The 25,907-nt window shown below is 42.7% G+C and overlaps 1 protein-coding gene across 1 annotated transcript; it reads left to right on the plus strand.

Annotated features, from left to right (window-relative positions):
* The first annotated feature begins 12,271 nt into the window (after positions 1 to 12,271).
* On the plus strand, positions 12,272 to 25,247 carry LOC108941948 (sphingosine-1-phosphate phosphatase 1-like). Its single transcript, XM_018764886.1, has 3 exons — positions 12,272 to 13,245; positions 20,676 to 20,765; positions 24,594 to 25,247. The coding sequence occupies exons 1-3, from the start codon at positions 12,607 to 12,609 to the stop codon at positions 25,143 to 25,145; spliced, it is 1,281 nt and encodes a 426-aa protein (XP_018620402.1). The 5' UTR covers positions 12,272 to 12,606; the 3' UTR covers positions 25,146 to 25,247.
* The last annotated feature ends 660 nt before the right edge of the window (positions 25,248 to 25,907 follow it).

Raw genomic sequence — 25,907 nt, forward strand, 5'->3', positions numbered from 1 at the left:
AAAAATGAACATTAAAGTTTCTTTAATGTTTTACACATGCACACACACAGACACACACACTCTCTCTCTCTAATATAAATACTGTAGTTATCACGACCACGTTTGCACCTCAACCAGCAGCTTCAGTCGGAGCACTCGACTATAAAAGACACGTTTCAACCTGTTCCCAGTTGTGGAATCTCACTGGAGACAACCGTCCCCTCTGCTTTCTCAAACCTAGTTCGTTTTACTCTTCCAAGTCCTGTCCCTCATCGTTCCCCAGTCCTGTTCCACGTTTCTTTGATAACGACCACCCACCTTATCTCTCGACCACAATTTTGGATCCTCGCCTCTGTTCAGTTGGCCAATCGACCGAACATTCGCCTGTCTCAGACCATGAGAACAAGTCTAACCTTTAAATTCTGAATAAACGATCCTGCACTTGGGTCCAGCCTCCTCGGGGTCCTCTGTTCATCATGACAGTAGTAACATTTATTATTATCTCTTTCTATGTCTCTCTCTATTATAAATGCTGTAGTTACATTTATTTTTATTATTGTATTAAAGATTTTAGTGTATCTGGAACTGTTTCTTTAATGTTTTTATGCATAGAAAGATACAAGATAAAGATACAAACTTGAAAGATATGACTTAAAGACAGACTGAAATTGTAACTCATTCATAATCCGGGGACTGCCTGTACTCTATTTTCCTTAGTATTTCCAACTATACCCATGTTTCGTATACTAAAATGCATTATGTAACTCAGATTACCATTACCCAGGATTTTTTGGTGCATTCAGATCAATTTAATAGTAAAATTTTTACATACTAATGTTAAGTTTAATCTCATTAAACATTTGTAGCTATTATTAGTATCTTAACTTCCAATTAAATATTCAGAGAAATAAAGCAGACTATATATACAAACCCCTTTTTCAGAAAAAAGTTGGGACACTTTCTTAAAATGCAACAAAAACTAAAAACTGTAATCTGTTCTTTCACTTGAACCTTTATTTATTTATTTTTATTTTTATGGAGCGCTCTTCTCACGCAGTGACACAGAGCGCTTTAACACAGGCATAAAGCAAGAAAAACAGATACAAACAAGACAGTCGACTAGTGACTACCATAATGAAGAACTTATTATACAGCTATAAGTATACCTACTGGCCACCGGGGAAAGGAACAAAAACTCCCAACTGAAGGTTGAGGGAGAAAAAAATCCCCTGGGGGTCCATGGGCCGTGGTTGCCCACTCCTCCTGGGCATTCTAGAAAGTAACAATTTCTAAGCCAGTGTGTAAGAAGTAATAATGATAATGATGCTAAATGGCATCTTGGATCCCCAGCTCGGCATGGAATGTCTCAATCGTCATGGCAGATGGGCATCATCCTCTGTCAGCACAGGATTCGTCCGTCACCACTGGCCGGCCTTCTCAGGTCTTATGTAGTGAGGTAGTGCTCAGTGAGAAGATAGAACAGAGTTAGTAATTTGTTACTTAAGTAAATTTAAAATGCAGTTTTATAAAGGTGATAAACAACCAAGGCAGGTCGAATTACATTACGAGGAGTGAACATTTAAGTCTTTAGTCGGGATTTGAAAACAGAAACAGACGGGGCATTTCTGACAGTAACTGGTAGACTATTCCAAAATTTAGGTGCTCTAAAGGCGCGACCTCCTACTGAGGTCTTATTGATCACAGGTACTTTAAGGTAACCTGCATCTAATGAACAGAGATATCATCCTGGGATATAAAAATTAATGATCTCACAAAGGTAAGCTGGAGCAATGCCATGTATTGCCTTATAGGTCAAAAGTAGAATTTTATAATCAACTCTATAAGCGACTGGGAGCCAATGCAACAATTTAAGTACCGGTGTTGTTCTAGTGACAATTCTCGCAGCAGCATTTTGTACCAACTGTAGCCTGGATACAGTGTGGTATGGACAACCCGACAATAAAGCATTACAGTAATCCAGCCTGCTGGAAACAAAAGCATGAACCAGTTTCTCAGAATCCTGTCTACAAAAGAATCGCCGCATTTTAGCTACGCTTCTTAACTGAAGGAAGCACGACTTAGTCAAAGCATTTACATGTGATACAATTGACAGCTTTCCATCCAGAAGGACACCCAAATCCTTGACATAATCCGTACGCTTGAAGGTAATACCATTTGTTGTAAAGATTGCCGTGATTATGTCGAGAGATTTAGCATCACCACCCACCACAAGTACCTCTGTTTTGCTGGCATTTAGAGATGAAAAATTATTACTCATCCATAATTTAACAGAGAAAAGGACAAAGAAAAGATTTTCAGTGTTTTCACTGATGAACTTAATTCTATTTGTTAAATTTAGAAATTGATGCCTGCAACACACTCAAAAAAAAGTTGGGACAGAGGCATGTTTACCACTGGATCACGTCACCTTTTCTTTTAATTACACTTTGTAATCGTTTGGGAACTGAAGAAATCAATTGTTGCAGTTCTTCAAGTGGAATTTTTGCCCATTCTTGCTGTGTGCAAGACTTGAGCTGCTCAACAGTGCGTGGTCGCCGTTGTCTGATTCTCCTCTTCATGATGCACCATACATTTTCAATAGGAGACGGATCTGGACTGCAGGCAGGCCAGTCAAACACACGCACTCTATGCCTCTGAAGCCACGCTGTTATAACTCGTGCAGAATGAGGCCTGGCATTGTCCTGCTGAAATAGACATGGAGTTCCTGTGAAAAGATGTCGTCTTGACAGCAGCATATGTCTCTCCAAAATTCCAACGTAAGCCTCCACATCAATGGTATCTTCACATATATGCAGATCACCCATGCTGTGGGCACTGATGCACCCCCATACCATCACAGGGACTGGTTTTTTCACTTTTTGTTGGTAACAGTCTGGATGGTCTTTTTCATCTTTGGCACGTAGAATCCGATGTCTGTTTTTCCCAAAAACAAACTGAAACGTAGACTCGTCTGACCACAGAACACGTTTCCACTGTCTTTCGGTCCATCTCAGATGACTTTGGGCCCAGAGAACTCGGCGGCGTTTGTGTGCAAAATTAATAAATGCCTTCTTCATTGCATAATACAATTTCAAGTTGCATTTCTTGATGCAACGGCGGACTGTGTTGAATGACAATGATTTTTCAAAAGACTCCCGAGCCCATGTGGCTATGTCCATCACAGTAGCATGACGGTTTCTCAAACAATACCACCTGAGTGCTTAATGGTCATGCACATTCAGCAGCGGTTTCCGCCCTTGGCCTTTACGCACCAAGATTTTCCCTGACTCCCTGAATCTTTTCGTGATATTATGAACTGTAGATGGTGAAAGACCTAAATTCTTTGCAACCTTGCACTGAGAAACACCGCCTTTGAACTGACAATTCTCTCACGAAGTTTAGCACAAAGCGGTGAACCACGACCTATCCTTGCTTGCAAAGACTAAGCCTTTGGTGGATGCTCCTTTTATACTCAATCTTGATAACCTCACCTATTACCGGTTAAACTGCTAATTGTGGAACCTTCCAGAACAATGTTACTTGTAACCTTTTCAGTCCTGTTTTGCCTCTGTCCCAACTTTTTTTGAGTTTGTTGCAAGTGTCACATTCTGTTGTTTTTTATATTTACAAAATACAACTAGCTTTGTCAGTGAAAACACTGAAAATGTTTTCTCTGTACTTTTATCAGCTAAATAAAAGTTCAAGTGATTGAACAAAGGGGGTGTGGTGGTGCAAGTGGAGCAGTAGGTTTGACCAGGTCCTGCTCTCTAGTGGGTCTGGGGTTCAAGACCCGTTTGGGGTGCCTTGCAATGGACTGGTGTCCCTTCCTGGGTGTGTCCCCTCCCCCTCCAGCCTTATGCCATGTGTTGCTGGGTTAGGCTACAGCTCCCTGTGACCTTGTATGGGACAAGAGGTTTCAGATGATGGGTGTGTGTAATTGAACAAATTACAGTTTTTAATTTTTGTTGCATTTTTAGAAATTGTCCCAACTTTTCTGGAAATGGGGTTTGTATTTTTAATAACTCTGACTATATTATGCCACTTCAGTAAAACAATTCAAAAACATCTCTTTGTCAGAGTAAAGTCTAATAAACCAAGACTACTGAAAACATACAGTTGAATTTCTTCTACAAGTATAACTTGCATTAACTGTAACCTTGATTGCCTTGGTTGCCTTAACTTACACAAAACTTTCTATAAAAAACAAAAAAAAATCTTTTACATTGGAGGAAAATGAAATCTGATGCTTAGATTTTACTAAGCAATGTAAACACACACACACACACACATTTTCAGAACCGCTCGTCCCAGACGGGGTCACGGGGAACCGGAGCCTACCCGGCAACACAGGGCGTAAGGCCGGAGGGGGAAGGGGACACACCCAGGACGGGACGCCAGTCCGCCGCAAGGCACCCCAAGCGGGACTCGAACCCCAGACCCACTGGAGAGCAGGACTGTGGTCCAACCCACTGCGCCACCGCACCCCCTAGCAATGTAAACATTAACATAAATTACAAAAAATCCTGAAGCTTTTATTTTATCAGTCATGATCTGTGACTAGACATAAAACAATTTTTGTTCTCAGAAACAAGAGTGCCAGTAATGTAACTCACTTTCTTAACCTTTGGCTTGATATCTAACAAAATGCACCAGTACCATTAACAAAAAGTAACAGTAGTGTTCCTGACCAGCAGTAACAACAAAAAGAAAAAAATGTACCAGAACCATCCGCAGCTGGAAGATACACACTAAGGACCTAGTGCTGAGACTACAATAAACTGCTAACACTGACATTGAGAAATACACTGAGAGAATATACTACCCAATTTCTCAGAAAAACAAGCACCTTTGTCCAGGGTTGCAATTTTGATGTCATATGAATAGTTCACAAAATCCCTAATACAGGTTTAAATGTCCTTTTTCAATTTTTTCTTTAGTTTGCAAGATCTTCTGAAGCTGCATTTCACATCATTGTAGATGTTCTCTCTCACCCCCCCCAACAATCAATCAATCCATCCACCCATCCATTCTCTTTCTCATTTGTCCAGCTAGGGTCGCGGTAGCAATAGGGAGAGCAGAGCAGCCCGGATGTCCCTGTCCCTCGCAACTGCCTCCAGCTCAACCCGGGGGATCCCCAGCCTCTCCCAAGGGAGCTGAGCGATATAATAGGACAATGAGTAGTGAAGTGTTTGGAGCTGCTGCCTTTGGATCTAAAGGTTGCAGGTTTGATCCCCACCTTTGGTTGTAGTACCCTTGAGCAAGATACTTACCCTAAAATTGCTCCAATAAAAAGCTGTATAAATGGGTAAGTAATTGTAAGCTTGTGTGATAATTATAACTTAACATTGTAAGTTGTTTTGGAGAAAAGTGTCAGCTAAATGAGTAAATGTAATGTAATCTCTCCAGTAGGTCCTGGGCTGACCTTGGGGTCTTGTCCCAGTTGGCTGTGTCTGGTATACCACCAAAGGGAGGTTCCCAGGGGATATCCTTACCAGATACCTGAACCACCTCTATTGGCTCCTCTTAATGCAGAGGAGTAGCGGCTCTCCTCTGAGTTCCTCCTGGATGTCCGAACTCCTCACCCTCTCATGGAGAGTGAGTCCCACCACCCTGCAGAGAAAACTCATTTCAGCTGCTTATATCTGTGATCTTATTCTTTTGGTCATTACCCAGAGTTCATGACCATAGGTGAGGGTAGAGATGTAGACCGACAGGTAAATAGAGAGCTTTGCCTTATGGCTCAGCTCCCCCTTCAACCACTACAGTCCGGTACAACGACTGCTGCCACTGCTTGCAGTCTGCAGCCAATCTCACACTCCCTTCTCTCCTCACTCGTGAAAAAGACCCCAAGATACTTAAACTGCTCCACCTGGGACAAATTTTCTCCCCTTACCTGTAGGGGGCATGCCATCCTTTTCCATCAGAGAACTATGGACTCAGACTTAGTGGTGCTGATCCTCACACCAACCGCTTCACACTCAGTTGCAAACCGTTCTAGTGCATGCTGGAAGCATCCAAGTGACAGTGCCAAAAGGACATCATCCACAAAAAGCCTTTCACTATCCGTCAGAAAGAGCACTTTCTGAATGAATTCATAGTAGTACTTCAGATTTTTGGGGTAAGCCATGTTCAGTGCATAGATGACTCCGAGCATCATAGCACAAGTTCAGGGTAAAAATCCAGTGTTCTACAAAATGACTGCTCCTTCAAGATAAGTGGCAATATCATCATAATGTCCAGTTTCTCCACCCTCCTTATTGATGACATATATGCCCATAGTAGATTTTCAAGGTTTCTTAGGATGTCATCTCCATTAATGTCCTGTATATTTAAAGAAAATAGGAGAAAAAAGAAAGCATGTATTCATGTAATTAATTTAATGTTAATTACATACACTTGTTCACATACCTATCAATCCCTAAAGATAAGTCTGGTGGTATTTTTCTTGAGGGGATGCGGTGGCGCAGTGGGTTGGACCGCAGTCCTGCTCTTTGGTGGGTCTGGGGTTTGAGTCCTGCTTGGGGTGCCTTGCGATGGACTGGCGTCCCGTCCTGGGTGTGTCCCCTTCCCCCTCCGGCCTTACGCCCTGTGTTGCCGGGTAGGCTCCGGTTTCCCGTGACCCCGTGAGGGACAAGCGGTTCTGAAAATGTGTGTGTGTGTGTGTATTTTTCTTCTTATCAAATCTTTTGTGCAGAGCCAACCTTATAATGAATGTCTCCCGCTAACAAGTGTATTAAAGCCTTATATATACTCAGTTGTCAGTTTATTAGGTCCATTTAGCCAAAACCAATAAAGTTTAATATAATGGTCTTGAAATATACTCCTTTCATTAAGGTTATAATGTTTAGTTTTTGTTCAAACTGTTTCAAAAGGCGCTAATTCAACTTTATTATCACTTTGGAGGCTCCTGTTCGTGGTGCTGTTGAATTGTACTGGTTTTACTTACAGGTGTTTCTGTTATTATTCCCATTTATATCAACAAAGCTAGGCTAAATAAAAACACCTCTCTATGTCACACTGTGAAAGCTTTTTATCTACCCATTCAACAGTTTTGAACCAAAGTTACTGAGGCTGACGGCTTGTAATGACTAGTGTGCAAGTGACATTAAATCATAAAACATTTTCTATAATACATGACAGCACATGTGATGCTGAGTTACCACATACTCCTAAACAAGATGCCAACATCTTCTTTGTCCAACAGTGTGCGCACATTTCATGTTCCGAGTGTTAGACGGATTGTTTTCAACTTTTTCTTTACCATTTGTTTTCGACCGCATGAGAGGGGTTCCCTCCAGCCGCGGTATGCTAGCCAGAAATTTTTGGAGCAGGCAATGTTTAGGGCACCTTTTCTAGCCCCTTCCTCATTCTACAGAAGTGAGCAGTGCTGTCCTGAAAAAGGCTGCTCAGTCGCACAGGTGGCTGCCGGATGCCGTTGCTGCTCTACGACGACGAACGACCCTATAGACTGAGCCGCCTGTGTGCAGATTTGTGGCTACGACTCCCAACGTACCCAGACCTGTCACTCCGTTGCTCCTCTGTCGCCACAGGGCTTTGATGGTTTGGGCTATTTGTCAGATGACCAGATGACTTGCGCAATAATTTTGATAAAAGTGAAGAAGAGTTGCGCAACATCAACCTCATTCTCTCGTCTGAAATCATCTAAGTCTAGCAGCAAGACTAGGTCAAGACGGCTAGAGATGAAATCAGATGCAGTGGATGACCATGATGTTCTGTGTGCCCCATCATGCTCAGTACGCTCCACAGCGCATTGCTGAGTTCACCTTCCTGCCCATCGAACCATGAGGATCCCTCCACGCAGTCGCCGAGATCAGTCTTTGCATGCATAGGTAGGCAAGCCTGGGATCACTGAGAGTCTAAGACTCGTCAGTTACTCTCATCTGGTTTAGCCAGCCAGTCGAAGCCATTGCCCGGAGTGTGGCCGCTGTTATTATTATTATTATTATTATTATTTTTATTTTTTATAAAGCGCTCTTCTCACGCAGTGACACAGAGCGCTTTAACACAGGCATACAGCAAGATGCTGCATGCAGACAGCTACTAGGAGCCACAGATGAGAGCTGAGTGACAGATGAGGACCAAATTGAGAGAATTGCTCCTCCAGAGCACAACATGTCTCCCAGCAGAGGTACTACCCCTCCCTGAACACTCCGTACACTACTACACTCCGTACAGACCCTCAAGAAGAACTGTACTGATTGCACGCGAGCTTGCTAGATACAAAATCGACACAGCAGTTCTAAGTGAAACTCGGCTTGCTGGACAAGGGGCGCTGTATGAAAGAGGTGCAGGATACACTTTCTTTTGGAATGGATGAAGCAGTGAAGAAAAGCGTGAGGCTGGTGTCGGCTTTGCAATAAAAACATCACTTGTGGAAAAATTGACAGAACTTCCAAAAGGTGTAAGTGACAGGTTTATGACCATGAAACTACCTCTCTGCAACAAAAATAGACACCTTAACATTGTCAGTGCTTATGCACCCACCATGACCAACCCTGATGAAACCAAAAATAAATTGTATGACGAACTAAACACAGTCATTAGTAGTGTTACTAAGGCACACAAGCTCATCATACTAGGTGACTTCAATGCTAGAGTCGGCACTGATAGTACCTTGTGAGAAGGTGTCATCGGTAATTATGAAGCTGGCAGCTGCAACAGCAATGGTCTCCTTCTGCTGCAAACATGCTGACAACATCAGCTTCTGATAACTATTACTCTATTCCGCCTCCCGAACCGTAACAGGACATCATGGATGCATCCACACTCCAAACATTGGCATTTGAAAGATTATGTGATAATCAGACAAAAGGACAGGCAGGATGTCAGAGTGACTAAAACTATGTGTGGCGCTGACTGCTGGACAGACCACCGTCTCATTGTTTTGAAAATCAATATTCGTATTCATCCTAAGAGACGTCCACAATGTAAAGGAGTAGCAAAACATCTAAATGTCGGCAAGATGACTAACAACACCGTTCAGATGTCGCTTGCTAACATACTGGACGCACGTCTTAAACTGATACCATCACTTAATCAGAATGTAGAGACCGTCTGGGAGGCAGTGGGAGAAACGGTTTACAAAGCTGCTGTTGATGTCCTGGGGTTTTCAACAAAACGCCACAAGGACTGGTTTGACGAAAACGATATCGAGATCCAAAAACTACTAAACAAAAAACACCTTACTCATCAAGCATATCTTAGTAAACCGGTTTCACCTACTAAGAAAACTGCATTAAACAACATACGTAGGTTATTACAGCAGAAACTGCGTCACATGCAAGACTCCTGGTTGAAAAATAAGGCCAATGAGATTCAAGGCTACGCGGATAGGCACGACTTGAAGAACTTCTATGCAAGCCTGAAGGAAATTTGTGGTCCAACCATTTTTCGTGTATCTGCTCTCCTCAGTGAAGATGGGAACACTCTTATCGTTGACAAATCAAAAAATCTTGACTGATGGGTCGAACATTTTTAGAAGATACTGAATCAGCTATCATCCATAAATGCGGAAGCAACTGAACGCCTACCACAAGTAGATGTCAACGAATCCCTTGATGAATTACCCAGCCTTGAAGAAGTACAGAAAGCGATTTATCAGATGTCCAATGGAAAAACACCCAGCACAGACTCCATTCCAGCCAAGATTTACAAGCAAGGTGGACAGGGACTGACCATGAAACTGCTGCAACTTTTTCAACTAATCTGGGAGAAGGAGGCAATACCTCAAGACTTCAAGGATGCCTCAATTATCCACTTGTACAAGCATAAAGGGAACCGCCAAATATGCGACAATTATCGCGGCATCTCTATACTATCCAGTGCCGACAAAATTCTTGCTAGACTGCTGCTTAATCGTCTTGTTGCACACCTTGATCAAGGACTCCTACCTGAAAGTCAATGTGGATTTTGTAAAGAATGCAGTACTATCGACATGGTGTTTTGTGCAAAGCAACTTCAAGAGAAATGTTAAGAGCAGAACACTGACCTATATTCCACCTACGTTGATTTAACAAAAGCATTTGATATGGTTAGTAGAGAAGGATTGTGGAAAATCATGGCAAAGTACGGCTGTCCAAAAAAATTCATCTCATTAGTGAAACAGTTTCACGATGACATGCGGGTCAGAGTCCAAAGCAATGGTGTAATATCTGAGCCCTTTCCTGTCACAAATGGAGTCAAACAAGAATGTGTTCTTGCGCCAACATTGTTCAGTATTATGTTCTCGGCAATGTCGACTGTTGCCTTTAGCAAGGAAGATGTTGGAATCCATATTAACTATCGTACTCTCGGTAAACTTTTAAACCTTAAAAGGTTGAAATCCAAAGCCAAAGTTGTAACAGATACCGTCAGGGATTTTCTGTTTGCTGATGACTGCGCTCTCAATGCTACTACAGAAGCCGATATGCAGTATTGCGTCAAGAAGTTCACCATGGCCTGTAATGATTTCGGCTTGACCATAAATATGAAGAAGACTGTAGTTCTACACCAGCCTGCTCCAGGAAAACCTTACAACGAGCCTAACATCACAATAAATGGAAAAAGGCTCAGTACAGTGAATAAGGTCACGTACCTTGGAAGCACACTGTCCCGAAACGTTCTAATTGATGACGAAGTGAACGCAAGAATCGCCAAAGCCAGTGCAACCTTCGGCAGACTACATTCAAATGTATGGAAAAGAAGAGGCATACGTCTGCAGACAAAACTCGCTGTTTATCGCGCAGTCGTACTATCTACACTGCTCTATGCAAGCGAGACATGGACAGTTTACAGTCGTCATGCCTGAAAACTGAACCAATTTCACACAACATGCCTACGTAGAATTCTTGCTATTAAATGGCAAGAAAAGGTTCCCGATATGGAGATTCTCGACCGTGCTGGCCTACCAAGTGTTCACACTATTCTAATGTACTCCCAGCTTAGATGGGCAGGTCACTTGGTACGCACGTCAGACCTACGGCTTCCCAAACGACTCTTCTATGGCGAGCTATCCCAAGGTAACCGATCTAGAGGTGGTCAGAAGAAGCGATTCAAGGACGCACTCAAATCGTCCATAAAGGCATTTGGCATTGACACGGATAGCAGGGAAGAATCTGCAAAGAACAGAACGAGATGGCGCACCTCCATACAAAGGCGCTGTGTTGTACGAAGTTAATAAAACAACTTTAGCCGTGCAAAAAAGACAGGAACGGAAATCTTGAGGCGCTCGTTCCCAACAAAATGGCACAATCACATGTCTGCAGTGTCAGAGAATCAGTCTAATCAGCCATCTTCACACGCACAACGCACCCCCGCCCCTACCCAAGTCTGACTAGATGGTCCTCGTCAACAACGACGAACAAACAAACAAGATGTCTATCATCCTCACCAAAATAGATGCAAAGTGCTTTGAGGACTGCTGCCCTTTTAAGGTTAACCTCACTTGTAGCCTGTGTAAAAGGATTACAATTATTAAAACATTCATAAATATATAAATAATATTAAAAAAACTTTACAAAAACCTGAGGTAACCTAAAAAACTGTACATTGATTTCATTATACATAAATGTACTGCCCACTAACTAAAGAATGTTAGTGAATTGTGACTTCATTTTCACAAAATGTAAGAGGTCTGAATGTGTAGGGCAACAGAAGTTCAGAACTATTTTAACTTTTATTTGTTTCTTCCACCTTACAAATCATCCAGACAGTTGAGTCTGGGATCTATGAGACAGGTACATTATTTCATAAAGTTACACAACAGTGTATGTGAAAATTAGTATACAGCAATGTATACACACCTCTTGCAAGATCGCTAGATGTTTGGCTAGTTTCTGGCCAGAAAACACCTCCCTTCTCTGGAAAAACAGATGTCAGTTTAGATACATGGTTGTCCAACTGCGCCATGAACGTTGTTTCGGGAACTGCTGTGATGCACTAGAATTCACAATGACAATGCAAAGAGAAATATGAGTGCCAGGGGAATGAGTATTATACAAAAATGCTTAAGTATGTATGTAGTTCAAATACTAGTTTTCAGGCCTTTCTCGAGGTTAGAGATGCCGATGGTCCTGTTATAATTCTTGACGCCATTTTTAAAATACAATAAAGAGTTTTTTTTCCTGCGACTAAAATAAATTGCATTTATGAATATGATATTATTTTGCAACTACAATATGACTAATCAAATATTTATTTTCCCTCTCTGCCGACGTCACAAAACCACACACACACACCTCATTGCACAACGTTTGGGACGCTAGGATTCGCCCGTTAGAACTACAACGTCACCACGGCTCTAGGTTCCCTCTCCGCCCCCAGTTGAAATGTGCTCGGACTGTTTTCCGCTATGCGCGTCAGTGATTGACTGGTCGCGGACCGAACCGGAGATAGTCCTCCGCCGATATTCACTCGGATACCGGGCGACCTTACAGTCATCTCTGAAGTGTACGCCGTTCTTCGTTTATTTGTTATTATTCATTTATTTATTTATCATTAGACCGTGCAGATCGCAGTCTGTTCGCTAGTAGTTAGTGGACGCTGCCTGTGGGCACGCTGGTCGGACAGCTGGTGTGCATCCTTGCTGCACGTTCATGCGGTTCTTCTTGCCGTTTGTCGACAAATGAAATGGCGAAGCATCTGAAAACGGAGTTTCTGGGGCTCTGTCGCTACCTGCAGGACCCGCACCTCGTGGCACGTTTCCAGAGAACGTGCGGGGTGCAAGGCACATTCCCACGACGCTGCGAGGAGCACAACGGCGACTGCGCCAAGGACGACCTTCGCCAGAGGAGCCGCCCCGTGCAGGTGGAGCGCTCGCCGGCGCTTATGAACGGCGCAGCTCAGCCGACCGCGCACTCCGAATGCTCGCTCCAAGAGACGGACTCTCGCGGTACATTGAAGCCCCTGCGCAAGAACTCACTGACGGGTGACATCGGACAGGAGTTCATCATCGAGAACAGGCCGCTCTTCTACCTGTTCACGTTCGGCACCGAGTTGGGCAACGAGATGTTCTTCATCATCTTCTTCCCTTTCCTATACTGGAATGTGGACGCGTGTGTGAGCCGCCGCCTCATCATCGTGTGGGAGCTCATCCTGTACCTGGGCCAATGCGCCAAGGACCTGGTGCGCTGGACACGCCCCGCCTCGCCACCTGTGGTCAAGGTGGAGGTCTTCTACAACACTGAGTACAGCATGCCCTCTACGCATGCCATGACGGGCACCGCCCTCCCGCTCTCCCTCCTGCTGCTCACCTATGGTCGCTGGCAGGTGTGTCTGCACCACCCTACTGTCACTCAGTTTTGCTGGTTCAGGCAACTTGCAGCACAGGGCTGCCTGCCCTGATTTATCTTTTTATACTGTATCGCTCCATTGTGTGTACCTTGCTCATGGATCCTGTAGGAGGAGTGGGATTGGAACCCGGTTCCTTCAGAGTATGGCCATAATAGGCAGCCTGTGATTTACATCTGGAATGCAGAGCGAGGTGGCTTGCAGTAATAATTACTTAAATAATAATTACACTGGGTCCTCAATGTACGAACACGGTAACAACTGCAGGTTTGTTCGTAACTTGATTTGTTTGCAAATCCAGCCACTGCATCACATACAGTAAAACTTATAAAATACAGACTTCCCTGAATTTAGTCACAGTTTAGCCTGTGGAAAAACCACAGCTCTAGATTGAATTAAAAATCTACTGTAAGACACACACACACACACATTTTCAGAACCGCTTGTCCCTTACGGGGTCACGGGGAACCGGAGCCTACCCGGCAACACAGGGCGTAAGGCCAGAGGGGGAAGGGGACACACCCAGGACGGGACGCCAGTCCGCCGCAAGGCACCCCAAGCGGGACTTGAACCCCAGACCCACCGAAGAGCAGGACTGCGGTCCAACCCACTGCGCCACCGCACCCCCGTCCCTACTGTAAGACTTTATTCCATTTTCATCAGTTGCTTGTACTGGCCAGAGTTACTTTTCCACAGCCTGTCCTGCTTGCACAGGTAACAAATCAGGAAACAGCATGGATGTAAATTGAAACACACACACACACACACACACACACACACACACACACACACACACACACACACACATTTCCATTTATTTAGCAGACACTTTTCTCCAAAGCAACTTACAATGGATACTATTTAGTGTTACCAGCCTACACACCTTATTCACCAAGGTAACTTACACTGCTAGATACACTACTTACAATGAGTCACTCATCCATACATCAGTGGAACACTCCCTCTGTGTCACTCACACACCATAGGTGAATCTGAACAGTACATCTTTGGACTGTGGGAGGAAACCCACACAGATGCAGAAGGAACATGCAAACTGCACACAGACTAAGCAGGGATTGAACACATGTTTTCTTGCACCACCCAGGTGCTGTGAGATAGTAGCACTACGTGCTGTGCCACCATGCTGCCATTTGCAATGTTCATCAGCATCTGGTCACTTTGTTTGCTTTAATGTCCCATTTAACCAATAAAAGTGTAACAGACATAGCTCAGTTATTTGCTTGGTAAATTCTGTAAGAATTGTGGATATAGCTATAATAAAAATAAGCTGTAAGACTTACTATTTTAATTAACTTTGAGCTACAGTGAAATTAAAACTATTTTAAAATGACTGAAAATTAAAAAATACATTGTCTCCAGAAACTCATTAAGTGAGGATTGTTGACATTCTGTCAACATCTGCAGTGTTCCTCATCTTATTCATCATGGATGGTTGGGAACACCAGACACAATCTGTAAACACTGTGGAAGTGAGTTGAATGAAGTAGGTCCCACACTCCTTTAGTTTGTCTGTGCGTCACTGCCAACTGTCAGCCAAACATTAAATATTAATAAAATGTTTGAGTACTTTCTGTCTAGTTTCCCACCATACTGTGTAGTGTAGTGTAGTGGTTAGTGCTACTGTTTTTGGATCCAAAGGTTGCAGGTTCAATCCTCACCTCTAGCTGTACAACAGTTAAGCAAGATACTTACCCTAAATTGCTCCAGTCAAATTACCCAGTTGTATAAATGGGTAAATTATTGCAACCTCAACACTGTATGTTGCTTTGAAGAAAAGTGTCAGCTAAAGGAATTAATGTAATATGTCCAAGATCCAAAGACATCTTTCTGTACCAGTGAAGAAGGTCAGGTCATACTGAGATAGTAGCAACGGACTTACAACTTTGGAGCATGTGGCATCTAACTGTACTGCGTCACACAGAGCAATAAGCACAGCAGATTGATTTACCAAGCAGTTGGCAGGGGACTGAGAGGGAGGTATCTGGCTTTTGGACCACCTGGAGCTTGAAGGGCTATAGTACTAAGTAGCAACAGGTTATTGGTGTCTTTCATAGTGTGCAGCCAGCAGAGGAGAACATGGTCAGTGCAGAGGTGGAACTCCCAGCCTAGCAGGTAGTTTTGAACGGTCAGGTCAGCTTACCTGATGTCTAGGCATTCTTTCTCTATGGTGCAGTAGCAATAGTCCCTTCAGGACAATTTTCAGCAAACATGCAGGATGAGGCGATTTACTCCATCCAGCTCTTGGGAGAGGACAATGCCAAGACCCCTTGTCCAAGGCATCGGTTTGCAACACAGAAGAGAGAGAGAAGTTTGGGAAGTTCAGGATGGATTCTGTGATAGAGCAGAGGGCTCTGATGCTGCGATTCAGGGCATGGGGCTGGAGGGGGAGGGGACACACCCAGAGCGGGACACCAGTCCATTGCAGGGCACCCCAAGCAGGACTTGAACCCCACATCCACCAGAGAGCAGGCCCTAGCCACACCCACTGCCCCCTGGATGTGACCAGTGTTGGATTTGATACAGGTAGCTATAGAAAGCAAAGGTGGAGATGAGGAGGAGGGATACATGGGAGTGCTCATGTAGGTCAAACACAACTTGTGCAGCAGCATTCAGCTGTATTAGCTGGAGAACTTAGATGGCAGAACCTGGAAGGCCAGACAAAAGAGAGTTGCAGTTGCAGTAGTCCAAGTGGGATATCAAGATGGCCTGTACTATTTTATTTTGTACAAGGGCATCAGTGCTTGTATCAGACATGTTGGGACAGTTACACACATGGTGTCAGTCTGACAGGTTTCTTGATAGTTCTAGTGTACCTGGAAATGACTTCTACACTCACCAGCCACTTTATTAGGTACACCTTGCTAGTACCAGGTTAGACCCCCTTTTGCCTTCAGAACTGCCTTAATTCTTCGTGGCATAGATTCAACAAGGTGCTGGAAACATTCCTTAGAGATTTTGGTTCATATTGACATGATCCATGATCCTTTTCGGGCATGTGCGGAGCACAAGAGTTCCCACAGACAGTGGTGGTTTCTGCTGATCAGTAGGTATTGGGAGTTGCTGTCTTTTTTCTGATCGTAGAGGAGGCGTGTATTGGTCAATGGAAACTGCTGACAAAATGTGCATTTTCCGTCCTGCGTCCCTGAAAGCTACCTATGTGTAATTTTACAGTTTTAATGGCCTCAGTTGTAAAAAAAAAACCCTTCATTTTGCAGCTCTGTGTGGAAGAAATGTGCAATAAAATCCTGCTGATAGTGTAGTGGATAGCACTGCTGACTTCAGAATCAAAGGTTACAGGTTTGAATCTTGTCTACTTCCATAGTACCCTCAAGCAGTGTACTTGCCCTAAATTGCTCCAGTAAAAATTACCTGGTTATATAAATCGGTAAGTAGTTGTTAGTTGCTTAACACTGTAAGTCACCTTGGTGGAAAGCATCAGCTCAATGATTAAATGTAAAACCTCTGTTAGCCTGAATAAGGAAAGGGGAAGATAGTCAGAGAACTAAACAGGGCATAAAAACAGACCTGGGTCCACACAGCCCCACCATTCTTGGCTGGTTATTTCACTGGTTGGAGACAAACTTGACCTCAGGGCGCTGACTCTTGATCCCAGTAGGAACAACTCAGGATGGGAGAACAATAGAGCAGGCAAGTTCCTGTTTCCCATGTTGTATTTCTCTTGTGTGCTTTTTTTGCCAGGTTAAGAGCCCATGCAAGCTGACGGAGGCTGGGGGAGTATGGTATCCACAAGAGCACAAATCCATATCCAAGAGCTCTTTCACAAAGGGCTTGCCAGCTTGAGTGAATTATTCCACAAAATGGTTGGCAACAGGGAGGGGAAGAAAAAGCTTTCAGGCACTGTGGAGTCATTAGTGTTTGCAGGGCTTCCCTGCAACCAGATAACATTGAAGTCCACTGTGCAGAAATGCACTCTTCCCATGGCTGGCATGGTGTCAGCTCTCTTTCTCTCTCACACACACACACACACACAATGTAACAGCAGCTGTAATTTGAAGTATTTGAAAAGGTGAAATGTCCCAAAAAACAATTTTGGGAAGGATTTTAGACAAAAGCAAAAAAACGAATACCTCTACACAGTGAAACTCTGAATCTTATTTTCAAAATGAGATCAGATTAAATATAGTGTATACACACACAATATTTTACAAGAAAATACCTGTTTTGCCTTGATTTATCAGTCACCTTAAGTATTATTCTTATAGATTTTTTTTATTTTGGTGGATTTCATCTAAGTGCTCTGGTTTCCTCCCACAATCCAAGGACACTTGCTTCAGATGATGTTGTGACTCTAAATTACCTGTGATGTGTGAATGTGTATGTGGTTACCCTTTTAAGGACTGATATCCTTTCCAGGGTGTACCCTACCTACCTAAGATAGAGGGGTAGAGCCTGTGCTTCCAGGATAGGCTCCAGACCACCATGACCCAACAACAGTAATAGCAGTTATCAACACTGAGTTTTAAGTACTCCAAGGATATAATGTAATAATACAAAATTAAGCTTATTTGTAGCTTTAGGGAGTACTGCATTCCAAAATCATTTCCTTATAAATTTTCAATCAATATGAGCACATTTGTTGTACTCAAAATTTGACTAAAACATAGGAAGGTGTACTGTATTTTAATGTAACAGAAAATCTGACTGGAACTGGTGGCTTTGTTCTACACTGTCCCCGCACTGTGCTGTCCCTCCCTGTATAGCATTCTGAATAGCAGTAGCAGAAGGTGCATTGTGACACTGTAAGCAGGTGGGTGGACCAAGCAGGAATTTGCTCAGTCTCTCACACCCACACATCCAGGAGCGTACCTCTGGTTTTATCCAAATTGTAGATTCCTATGGATCCGCCTAAATAACTGCACAGGAGGGGACCTTGCTTTGTGTGAGTGTGGGAGAGAGAGAACAGCTGAATCTGAATGCAATAAACCACTTGACTTGGTGGAACTGATTTGGAAATAAAAAAAGACAAAAGTAAGCTTTCTCATAGGGGGTGCGGTGGTGCAGTGGGTTGGACTGGGTCCTACTCTCCAGTGGGTCTGGGGTTCGAGTCCCGCTTGGGGTGCCTTGCGATGGACTGGCGTCCCGTCCTGGGTATGTTCCCTCCCCCTCCAGCCTTGCGCCATGTGTTGCCGGGTAGGCTCTGGTTTCCCATGACCCTGTATGGGATGAGTGGTTCAGAAGCTTTCTCATAGCTTATTTAGTAGAACTGCCAACTTAATTTATGGCCAAACAATATTTGTATAACTTACTGTTACTTCACACTTGTCATCTGGTACTTGGGGCCTCCCAGAGGTTTATTTTTTCTTGGTTTTCCATTTCCTAGGACTGGGAGGTCTTGTTGTTGTCCTCTCCTCAGTTGAGCAAAATACAATAGACAGTACAGCCACAAATGTTCAGTTAGGCCCGTATAGGTGATAACTGACAACAGAACTCCTATCTGTGGATATTGTTCAGAGTGGTTCAGAACAGCAACAATGAATACTCACAGGAAGATTTAAGAAAATTACAAAACACAATAAATTCATTTAAGTACAGAAACTTAGCTGGCCATATGATAGGATGTTTCAACCAACCACAACCATTGACAGTTGTCAGTCCAATATCCCTAATGACATAGTGGATTCATTATTACTAATTTATTTAGTTGATTTATTGTAAATAACTTGTTACTGTAGCTTACTGGGGGGTGTGGTGATGCAGTGGGTTAGGGCTGTGCCTGCTCTCTGGTGTGTCTGGCGTTCAAGTCCTGCTTGGAGTGCCCTGCAAGGGGCTGGTGTCCCGTCCTGGGTGTGTCCCCTCCCCCTCCAGCCTTGCGCCCTATGCTGCTGGGTTAGGCTTCGGCTTGCCGCAACCTTGCTTGGGACAAGTGGTCTCAGTCAGTGTGTGTGTGGCTCACTGTCTAGAGTTGCTACTTACAATTAAGTAAGGGTGGCATAGTGTGTAGTGCTGCTACCTCACAGCACCTGGGTGGTGTGAGAAAATGTGGGTTCTATCCCTCCTCAGTCTGTGTGGAGTTTGCATGTTCTCCCTCTGTCTGCATGGGTTTCCTCCCACAGTCCAAAGACATGCTGTTCAGGTTCCCCATAGTGTGTGAATGATGCAGTGAGAGTGTGTTCCAATGATGTATGGATGAGTGACCCATTGTAAGTAGTGTATCTAGCAGTATAAGTCACCTTGGTGGATAAGGTGTGTGGGCTGGTAACACTAGTATTCATTGTAAGTTGCTTTGGAGAAAAGTGTCTCCTAAATGAATCTAAATTATTAATAATTTGTGCATCTTGGTTATTTTTACCATTTCAGTTCAGTGCCTTTCCCTGTATGTTGTCTTGGACAAAGGTCAAAGTTCACATAATAATCTGAATAAGAGTACTTCTGTGGAACTGTCTGCACCTCTGCTAAAGTTTACTGTTCTGTGTCAGGTGGTGTTTCTCAGTCAAGCCTCTGGACAAGTGCAATACATTATATTTATTCATTTACCTGATGCTAGTCTCCAAAACAACTTACTATACAATGTTAGTCTAGCTACAATTATTTATCCATTTATATAGCTAGGTAATGTTACTGGAGTAGTTTTTTTTTTTTTTTTTCCTTCCCCTTTTCTTTTAGGGTAAGTACCTTGTTCAAGGATACTACAGCCAGAGATCAAACCTACAACCTTTTGGGTTCACCAGCAACAGCTCTAACCACTATGCTACCAGCTGTCCCCACATGCTTATCCTTCCCAATACCAATACTTAGCAAAGGCTTACACTAGTAAACAGCTCGTACAGCATATACAGATTGTCCTTGATTTAGGGCATGTGCAGCTTATGATGACTTGTACATACAATGATCATCCCCTGAATCATATATTCGAGTTCTGAGATTTGGCAGTTGTTCAGCAGTTGTGTTTTAGTTACAGAACATTGCTTTTTGCTTCCATTCAAGTTAATTTTTCTTTAAAAATTTTTAGTATGTGTAAACGTTCTGGTGGTGCAGCAAAGAAAAAGTAAAAGGAAACATACGTTTAGAAAAGTGAAAATAGTGCAGCATGAAAATAATGTTTTGTATATTATTCTGTATTACAATTATTTAATCATGAATGTGTGAAATTACATTTACATTTATTATAAATTAGTGAAAAAAATACAACAAAGCTCTATTATACAAATTAGCACAAATGCATCTTTATATAATGAATTGAGCGTAGCGTATTTGCAATGGTGATGCTTTCAGAACTTTTTCTCTGTAGGCATTAAAGTGAAGACAGGTCAACCGCAATGTGCTAAAACGTTGAATGAGAGGAAAATGATGTTAAATGATGCAGGGCTTTTCATGCTTGGTTGAACTGTTTATGATGTTGCCTGTGTGTGTATATGTGTCTCTTACAGTACCCTTTTGTGTTCGGCTTGTGTCTGGTTGTGTGTTGGAGCCTGCTGGTCTGCATCAGTCGAATCTACATGGGAATGCACTCTGTTCTGGTAAGTGAAGATGAGGGTTTTTACACGGGCTGCCAAAATGGACCCCTTTGTCAAATACTGGAGAAACTGGTTCTGTAGGAGGGAACCTCCCTACTATCGGTATGCGACTGTGCCCATGTGAAGACAGCCATGTCCATGCACATCACGGTCACATAAACAGCTTTAATAACATGAATACCCTTGCATTACTATAAATAAAGCTTTAATCTTATGATCAGATTAAGTTTCTAATGTTATTCAGTGTCTCTAACAGCATGGTGTCTACGTGCTTTGCAGAGTAACATAGACAATGATCTTCTGAGCATTATTTCTTCATATAATAAACATCCAAGAGCCAAATTACGTAAATCTTTTCATCGCATACACTCCATACTTTGTCTTAAACCCTATGCTTTCAGAGTAGACTGGGGACTGCCAAAACTGTGCACTGGACAAGTGTTTATTGATAAATTTCAGATATCAGAAGCTTGTTTCCCATCATTTTAAATAAGGGATAAAAAATAATGTATTCCCAGCCCTTCGAAAAACCCCAAACAATTTTTTTTAAAATATCACTGAAACACTGTAAAACACTTGTATAACTATAAACCTCTGATTTCCACACAATGTAAAATACATTTACACACCAGGATAATTCTAACTTTTCTTTTTAATTTATCAGTTCTCCACAGGATGAGCAATAAACCAAGCAGGGATCCACTGAGAACATTGTTTACTGTGAACAACGTTTTAAACTGCACACTGTTGCCAAAATGTGCACACACACCCCAGAAAACATCCTCTAAGTTTTTCCTGCTGATTGCTCTATTTTCTCAGCAATTGTTCAGTTTAATAACACACCCAATATGGCCAACAGACACACCTGTGGAATTTCATTCACTTCTCCTAATGCCCCACTCTCTTAAAGCAATACTCTCACATTCCTAATACACCAACAAATGGAAGAATCTGAATGGAGAAATGCCAAATCCAGTACATAACTGCATTTTCGTTTCACTCGTGAGATGTGCAAATTTCAACATTTTTTTGGATGTGCTTAGGGTACATTTTTTATATACTGATTAATTTATAGAACAAAAGAAAAAAAAAATGGGTATGAAAAGCCAAGGGACATTATACAGAAATTTGCAATAGAATTTACAAATTGAGGCCTATACCTGTATAACATTGAAAAATAGACTAGAAATAATACTTTTTTTTAAAACATACATCTATATAAAATATGTCAGTGTTATTGTCGTACATAAAAATACCTTTTACTTTGGTTTGCTTTAATTAGTTTTAATTTACACAGTTTCCAGGAGCCAACAGTTTTTTCCATAAGAAATTTATGTAGGAAGCTCTGTTTACATTAAAGAAGGCTCTGAAAACTCACCTTTTCCAGACCCATTTCGCCCAGGATCTCTCCAGCTCATGTATGGTGTAAATGTTCATTCACCATAACTTCATGAGCATCCCCAGATAAGCCTTTATACAGCCGCTACTCCGGCATTGTATGTGATTTTGTGTATATTATTATTATTAAAAATCATAATAAATAATAATAATAATAATATCGCTTCAGAGACATTCTTCACAGTCAGTGTTGATGTACATTGAATCTCTATAATTCGTTATGATTACAGTGATTATCCATTTGTGACTTATGTGGCCATTTCTGTGGTTACTCTTCCTCCCCTCTGCACTGTTCCAGTGGCTCTGTGCTCTCTGTCAGTTGTCTGACAGTCACTTAATTTCCTTCCTCTTGTCATGTTCAGGAAAAGCCTTATTGTGAGTGAACACTGTGCAGCAAAAGCCCATTTCTGTCAGTGTGAAGTAGCTCCTCTTCAAGAAAGATGTGTGGATTGTGGCAGATATGTTATTTGTTATACATCTGCATCATGCTGATTAGAGAGGCTTGTCTACAGAGGTAAAATTCAGTTCTTTTTATTTTTGAGCACTTTTCTCACACAGTGACACAGAGCACTAAACAAAGGGATAAGACCAACAAATAAGATGTTTAGGTATATAAAATACTTAGGTATAGACAGGAAAGCCCTACAGAAGGTGGTTAAACAGCTCAGGAAATCATCAGCACACAGCTAGCAGCAGTCCAGGACACCTTCACCACACATTATGAAAGCTCATAATCACCCCGCACAGGCACTTTTCTCTTTTCTGCCATCTGGAAAGCGGCTTAGGTCTATTCCAACCCGCACTGCTAGGTACAGGAACAGCTTTTACCCCACTGCTGTAAGAGCATACAACACTCATCAGTATGCCAGCTTTTCTAACTAGAGTTGGACTGTTCCCTCCAAACACATCGGCACATTACTTACGCTGTCACTTTAAGCGTTCTCAGTTTTAAGTACTCTGGCTGTCTGTTGTTATTTATTGTTACTGTTATTTATTGTTATTAGTATTGTTATTGTTTTGTTTTATGCAGTATTATCCATTGCTTCTTTGTTCATAGTCTGTGGAGAAGCACTCAATGAAGAATTTCTTGGTACTTGTACATGGTACTTGTACCTATGACAATAAACCTTGAAACATGAAACTTGAACTTGAAACTATATACTAAATTACTAAGTTATCCATGCTGTTTTTAAAGATGTAAGTATCCCTACTGGCCATGGAGAACAGTAACGAAAAAACCTCCCAACCAAAAGTCAGAAGTAAAACAAAATCTCTGAGGGTCCAAGTGCCACCCCTCCTAGGCATTCTAGATTAAAAAAGACCTTTAAGTCAATTTACAACTAATAATAACATTGTACCTGACTGTTAACTTAAATGTCCCGGTTCACATAGGCACGTCATGTCTGTCATGGCAGGCAGTCATCAGCTGCAGTCAGCATGGGGTGCTGGTATCATCACAGCTGTTTGGCCTCCTCATGTCTTGTCTTATAGGGAAACAAAGCTCAACAAGAAAGAAATTGTTAGTAAATGATGACTTAAAGAGATTAGAAAGGTTAATATAGATGGAAAGAACCGCAGCCAACAGGAATTTCATGTGTTATTGATATGCCAGAGTGAACATGTAAGTCTTTAGCCAGGATTTAAAAGCTCAGACAGACAGGGTATTCCTGACAGTAACTGGTAGACTATTTCAGAGTTTAGGTACTCTATATCTAAAGGCATGCCTCCTGCTGAGATCTTTTTGATCAGAGATACTTTGAATGCAGGTTACCGTAATGCATGAAGACACCATCTTAGAATATAAGAATCAGTAGTCTCGCAAAGGTAAGCTGGAGCAATGCCATTTACTGTCTTATAGGTCAGAAGTAAGATTTTATAATTAACTCTAAATGTAACTGTAAGCTAGAGCATCAATTTAAGTGCAACTGTTATATGGTCATACTTCCCAGTTCCGTTTTTTTTTTTCCATTTAGCTGACACTTTTCTCCAAAGTGACTTACAGTGTTAAGGTATTTACAATTATTTGACCTTTTAGACAGCTGGGTAATTTTACTGGAGTAATTTAGGGTAAGTATCTTGCTCAAGTGTACTACAGCCAGAGGTGGGGATTCAGTGTGCAACCTTTGGATCCAAAGGCAGTAGCTCTAACTGCTACACTACCAGTTGTCCCTTTCTTGAAATTCTTGCAGCAGCATTTTGTACCAACTGTAGCCTGGATACATTCTGGTACAGACAGGGTGATAAAAAAGCATTACATTAGCCCAGCCTACTTGAAACAAAAGCATGAATCAATCTCTGAGGCGTGGGATGGGGTGCTGTGACCGACGGATACAGCACTCGAGTCAAATGATTTATTAGGAAGGATGCGCTTCTGAGTCATCTGTTTGGGTGTGTGTGCATATGTACCACAGCTGTTTCTCACCTTTTTTCCAGGAGGTCATCGCTGGCTTCCTCTACAGTCTGCTGATCCTGACTGTGTTCCACCCGGCACTGCATGCAATTGACCACTTCTACCAGACGTACAGCTACGCGCCGCTTGTCATTGTCGCCCTGCACGTGGGCCTTGGCCTCTTGGCTTTTAGCCTGGACACCTGGAGCACATCCCGTGGTGACACTGCCCAGGCCCTCAGCACTGCAATGGGTGCAGCCCTGGCATCACACCTCAACCATCAGTTGGGCCTCATGCCCGACCCACCTATGTCCCACCTGCCCTTCTCCATACCTCCTCTGAGTGGTGCCCTGCTGTGCCGGTCCCTGCTTCGCCTGCTGCTGGGTGTGGCGGTGCTGTTGGCCACAAGGGCACTCATGAAGGCCCTCACCATTCCACTGGTTTGCCGCATTTTCGGGATCCCATGCAACGATGTGCGCAAGGCTCGACAACTCATGGAGGTGGAGCTCCCATACCGATACATTGTGTATGGCACAGTGGGTTTCAGTTGCATCTTCCTGGTGCCGCTCTTGTTCGTGTGGCTCAACCTGTCCTAAAGTCAAATACCTGGGATTGGACGCTCAGCGGAACAAAGACAGACTAGGCCAAGCACTCATGTACTCATTAGTTTAGTTTTTCCGTTCTTTTCATCATTTCTATTAATTTCAGTGTGATTTAGGAGCATGGGTGAGCCCAAAGGGAGCCCTGTGTCCTGAACTTAGTGTCTTCGGTGTGTGTATCAGGGTCATGCATGACAGGTTATGGGAAGATGGCATGGGGTTTGGCTGCTTTGGCTGTGTGTTTTTGGTGTTGGATCCAGTATGAGCTCTGTCTCATGACAGAGCGTGTGTGATTAAGCCCACTGGAATGCAGCACAGAGGGCACAGATTCTCCCCAGCCCATCCAAAAGAGTCTCTTGAGCTATCCAGGCTTTTTGTTGGAAGGAGCATTTTTTTACCAACAAAAAAGGACTCATGGGATGTAGTGCCTCAGTTCATGGGCAGCACTAACCAGCAATGTGGGAGAGTCCTGGGTGAGGCCTAAGTAGAAGGTGAGCATACCTGACCACAGAGCGGAGCAACTAATACCTGTGGACATTTGTTATATTGTCTGATGATAGAATAGCACTTAACTTCATCTTTTGGTTCTCACCTTTCTGTTCTTGTTCTGCGTGACTCTTGTATGAATGGCTAAAATGTTAAAACGCAATAAGAATTGCTGATTATTTCACTTTAACCAACATTGGTGGTTGGAAGAAGGTTCTGACTGCTGCTAATTGAAGCTGTTTTGTTCAGTATTTTTTATCTTATTCCTCAACT

The sequence above is a fragment of the Scleropages formosus genome, chromosome 21 (genome assembly GCF_900964775.1).
Source record: "Scleropages formosus chromosome 21, fSclFor1.1, whole genome shotgun sequence".
Classification (NCBI taxonomy): Eukaryota; Metazoa; Chordata; class Actinopteri; order Osteoglossiformes; family Osteoglossidae; genus Scleropages; species Scleropages formosus.

Excerpts from the sequence above, each read along its gene's own strand:
- LOC108941948 (XM_018764886.1), top strand. The coding sequence starts at position 12,607 with ATGGCGAAGCATCTGAAAACGGAGTTTCTGGGGCTCTGTCGCTACCTG. Across the intron at positions 13,246-20,675 it reads TCACCTATGGTCGCTGGCAG|TACCCTTTTGTGTTCGGCTT; the intron begins GTGTGTCTGCAC and ends TGTCTCTTACAG. Across the intron at positions 20,766-24,593 it reads TGGGAATGCACTCTGTTCTG|GAGGTCATCGCTGGCTTCCT; the intron begins GTAAGTGAAGAT and ends CCTTTTTTCCAG.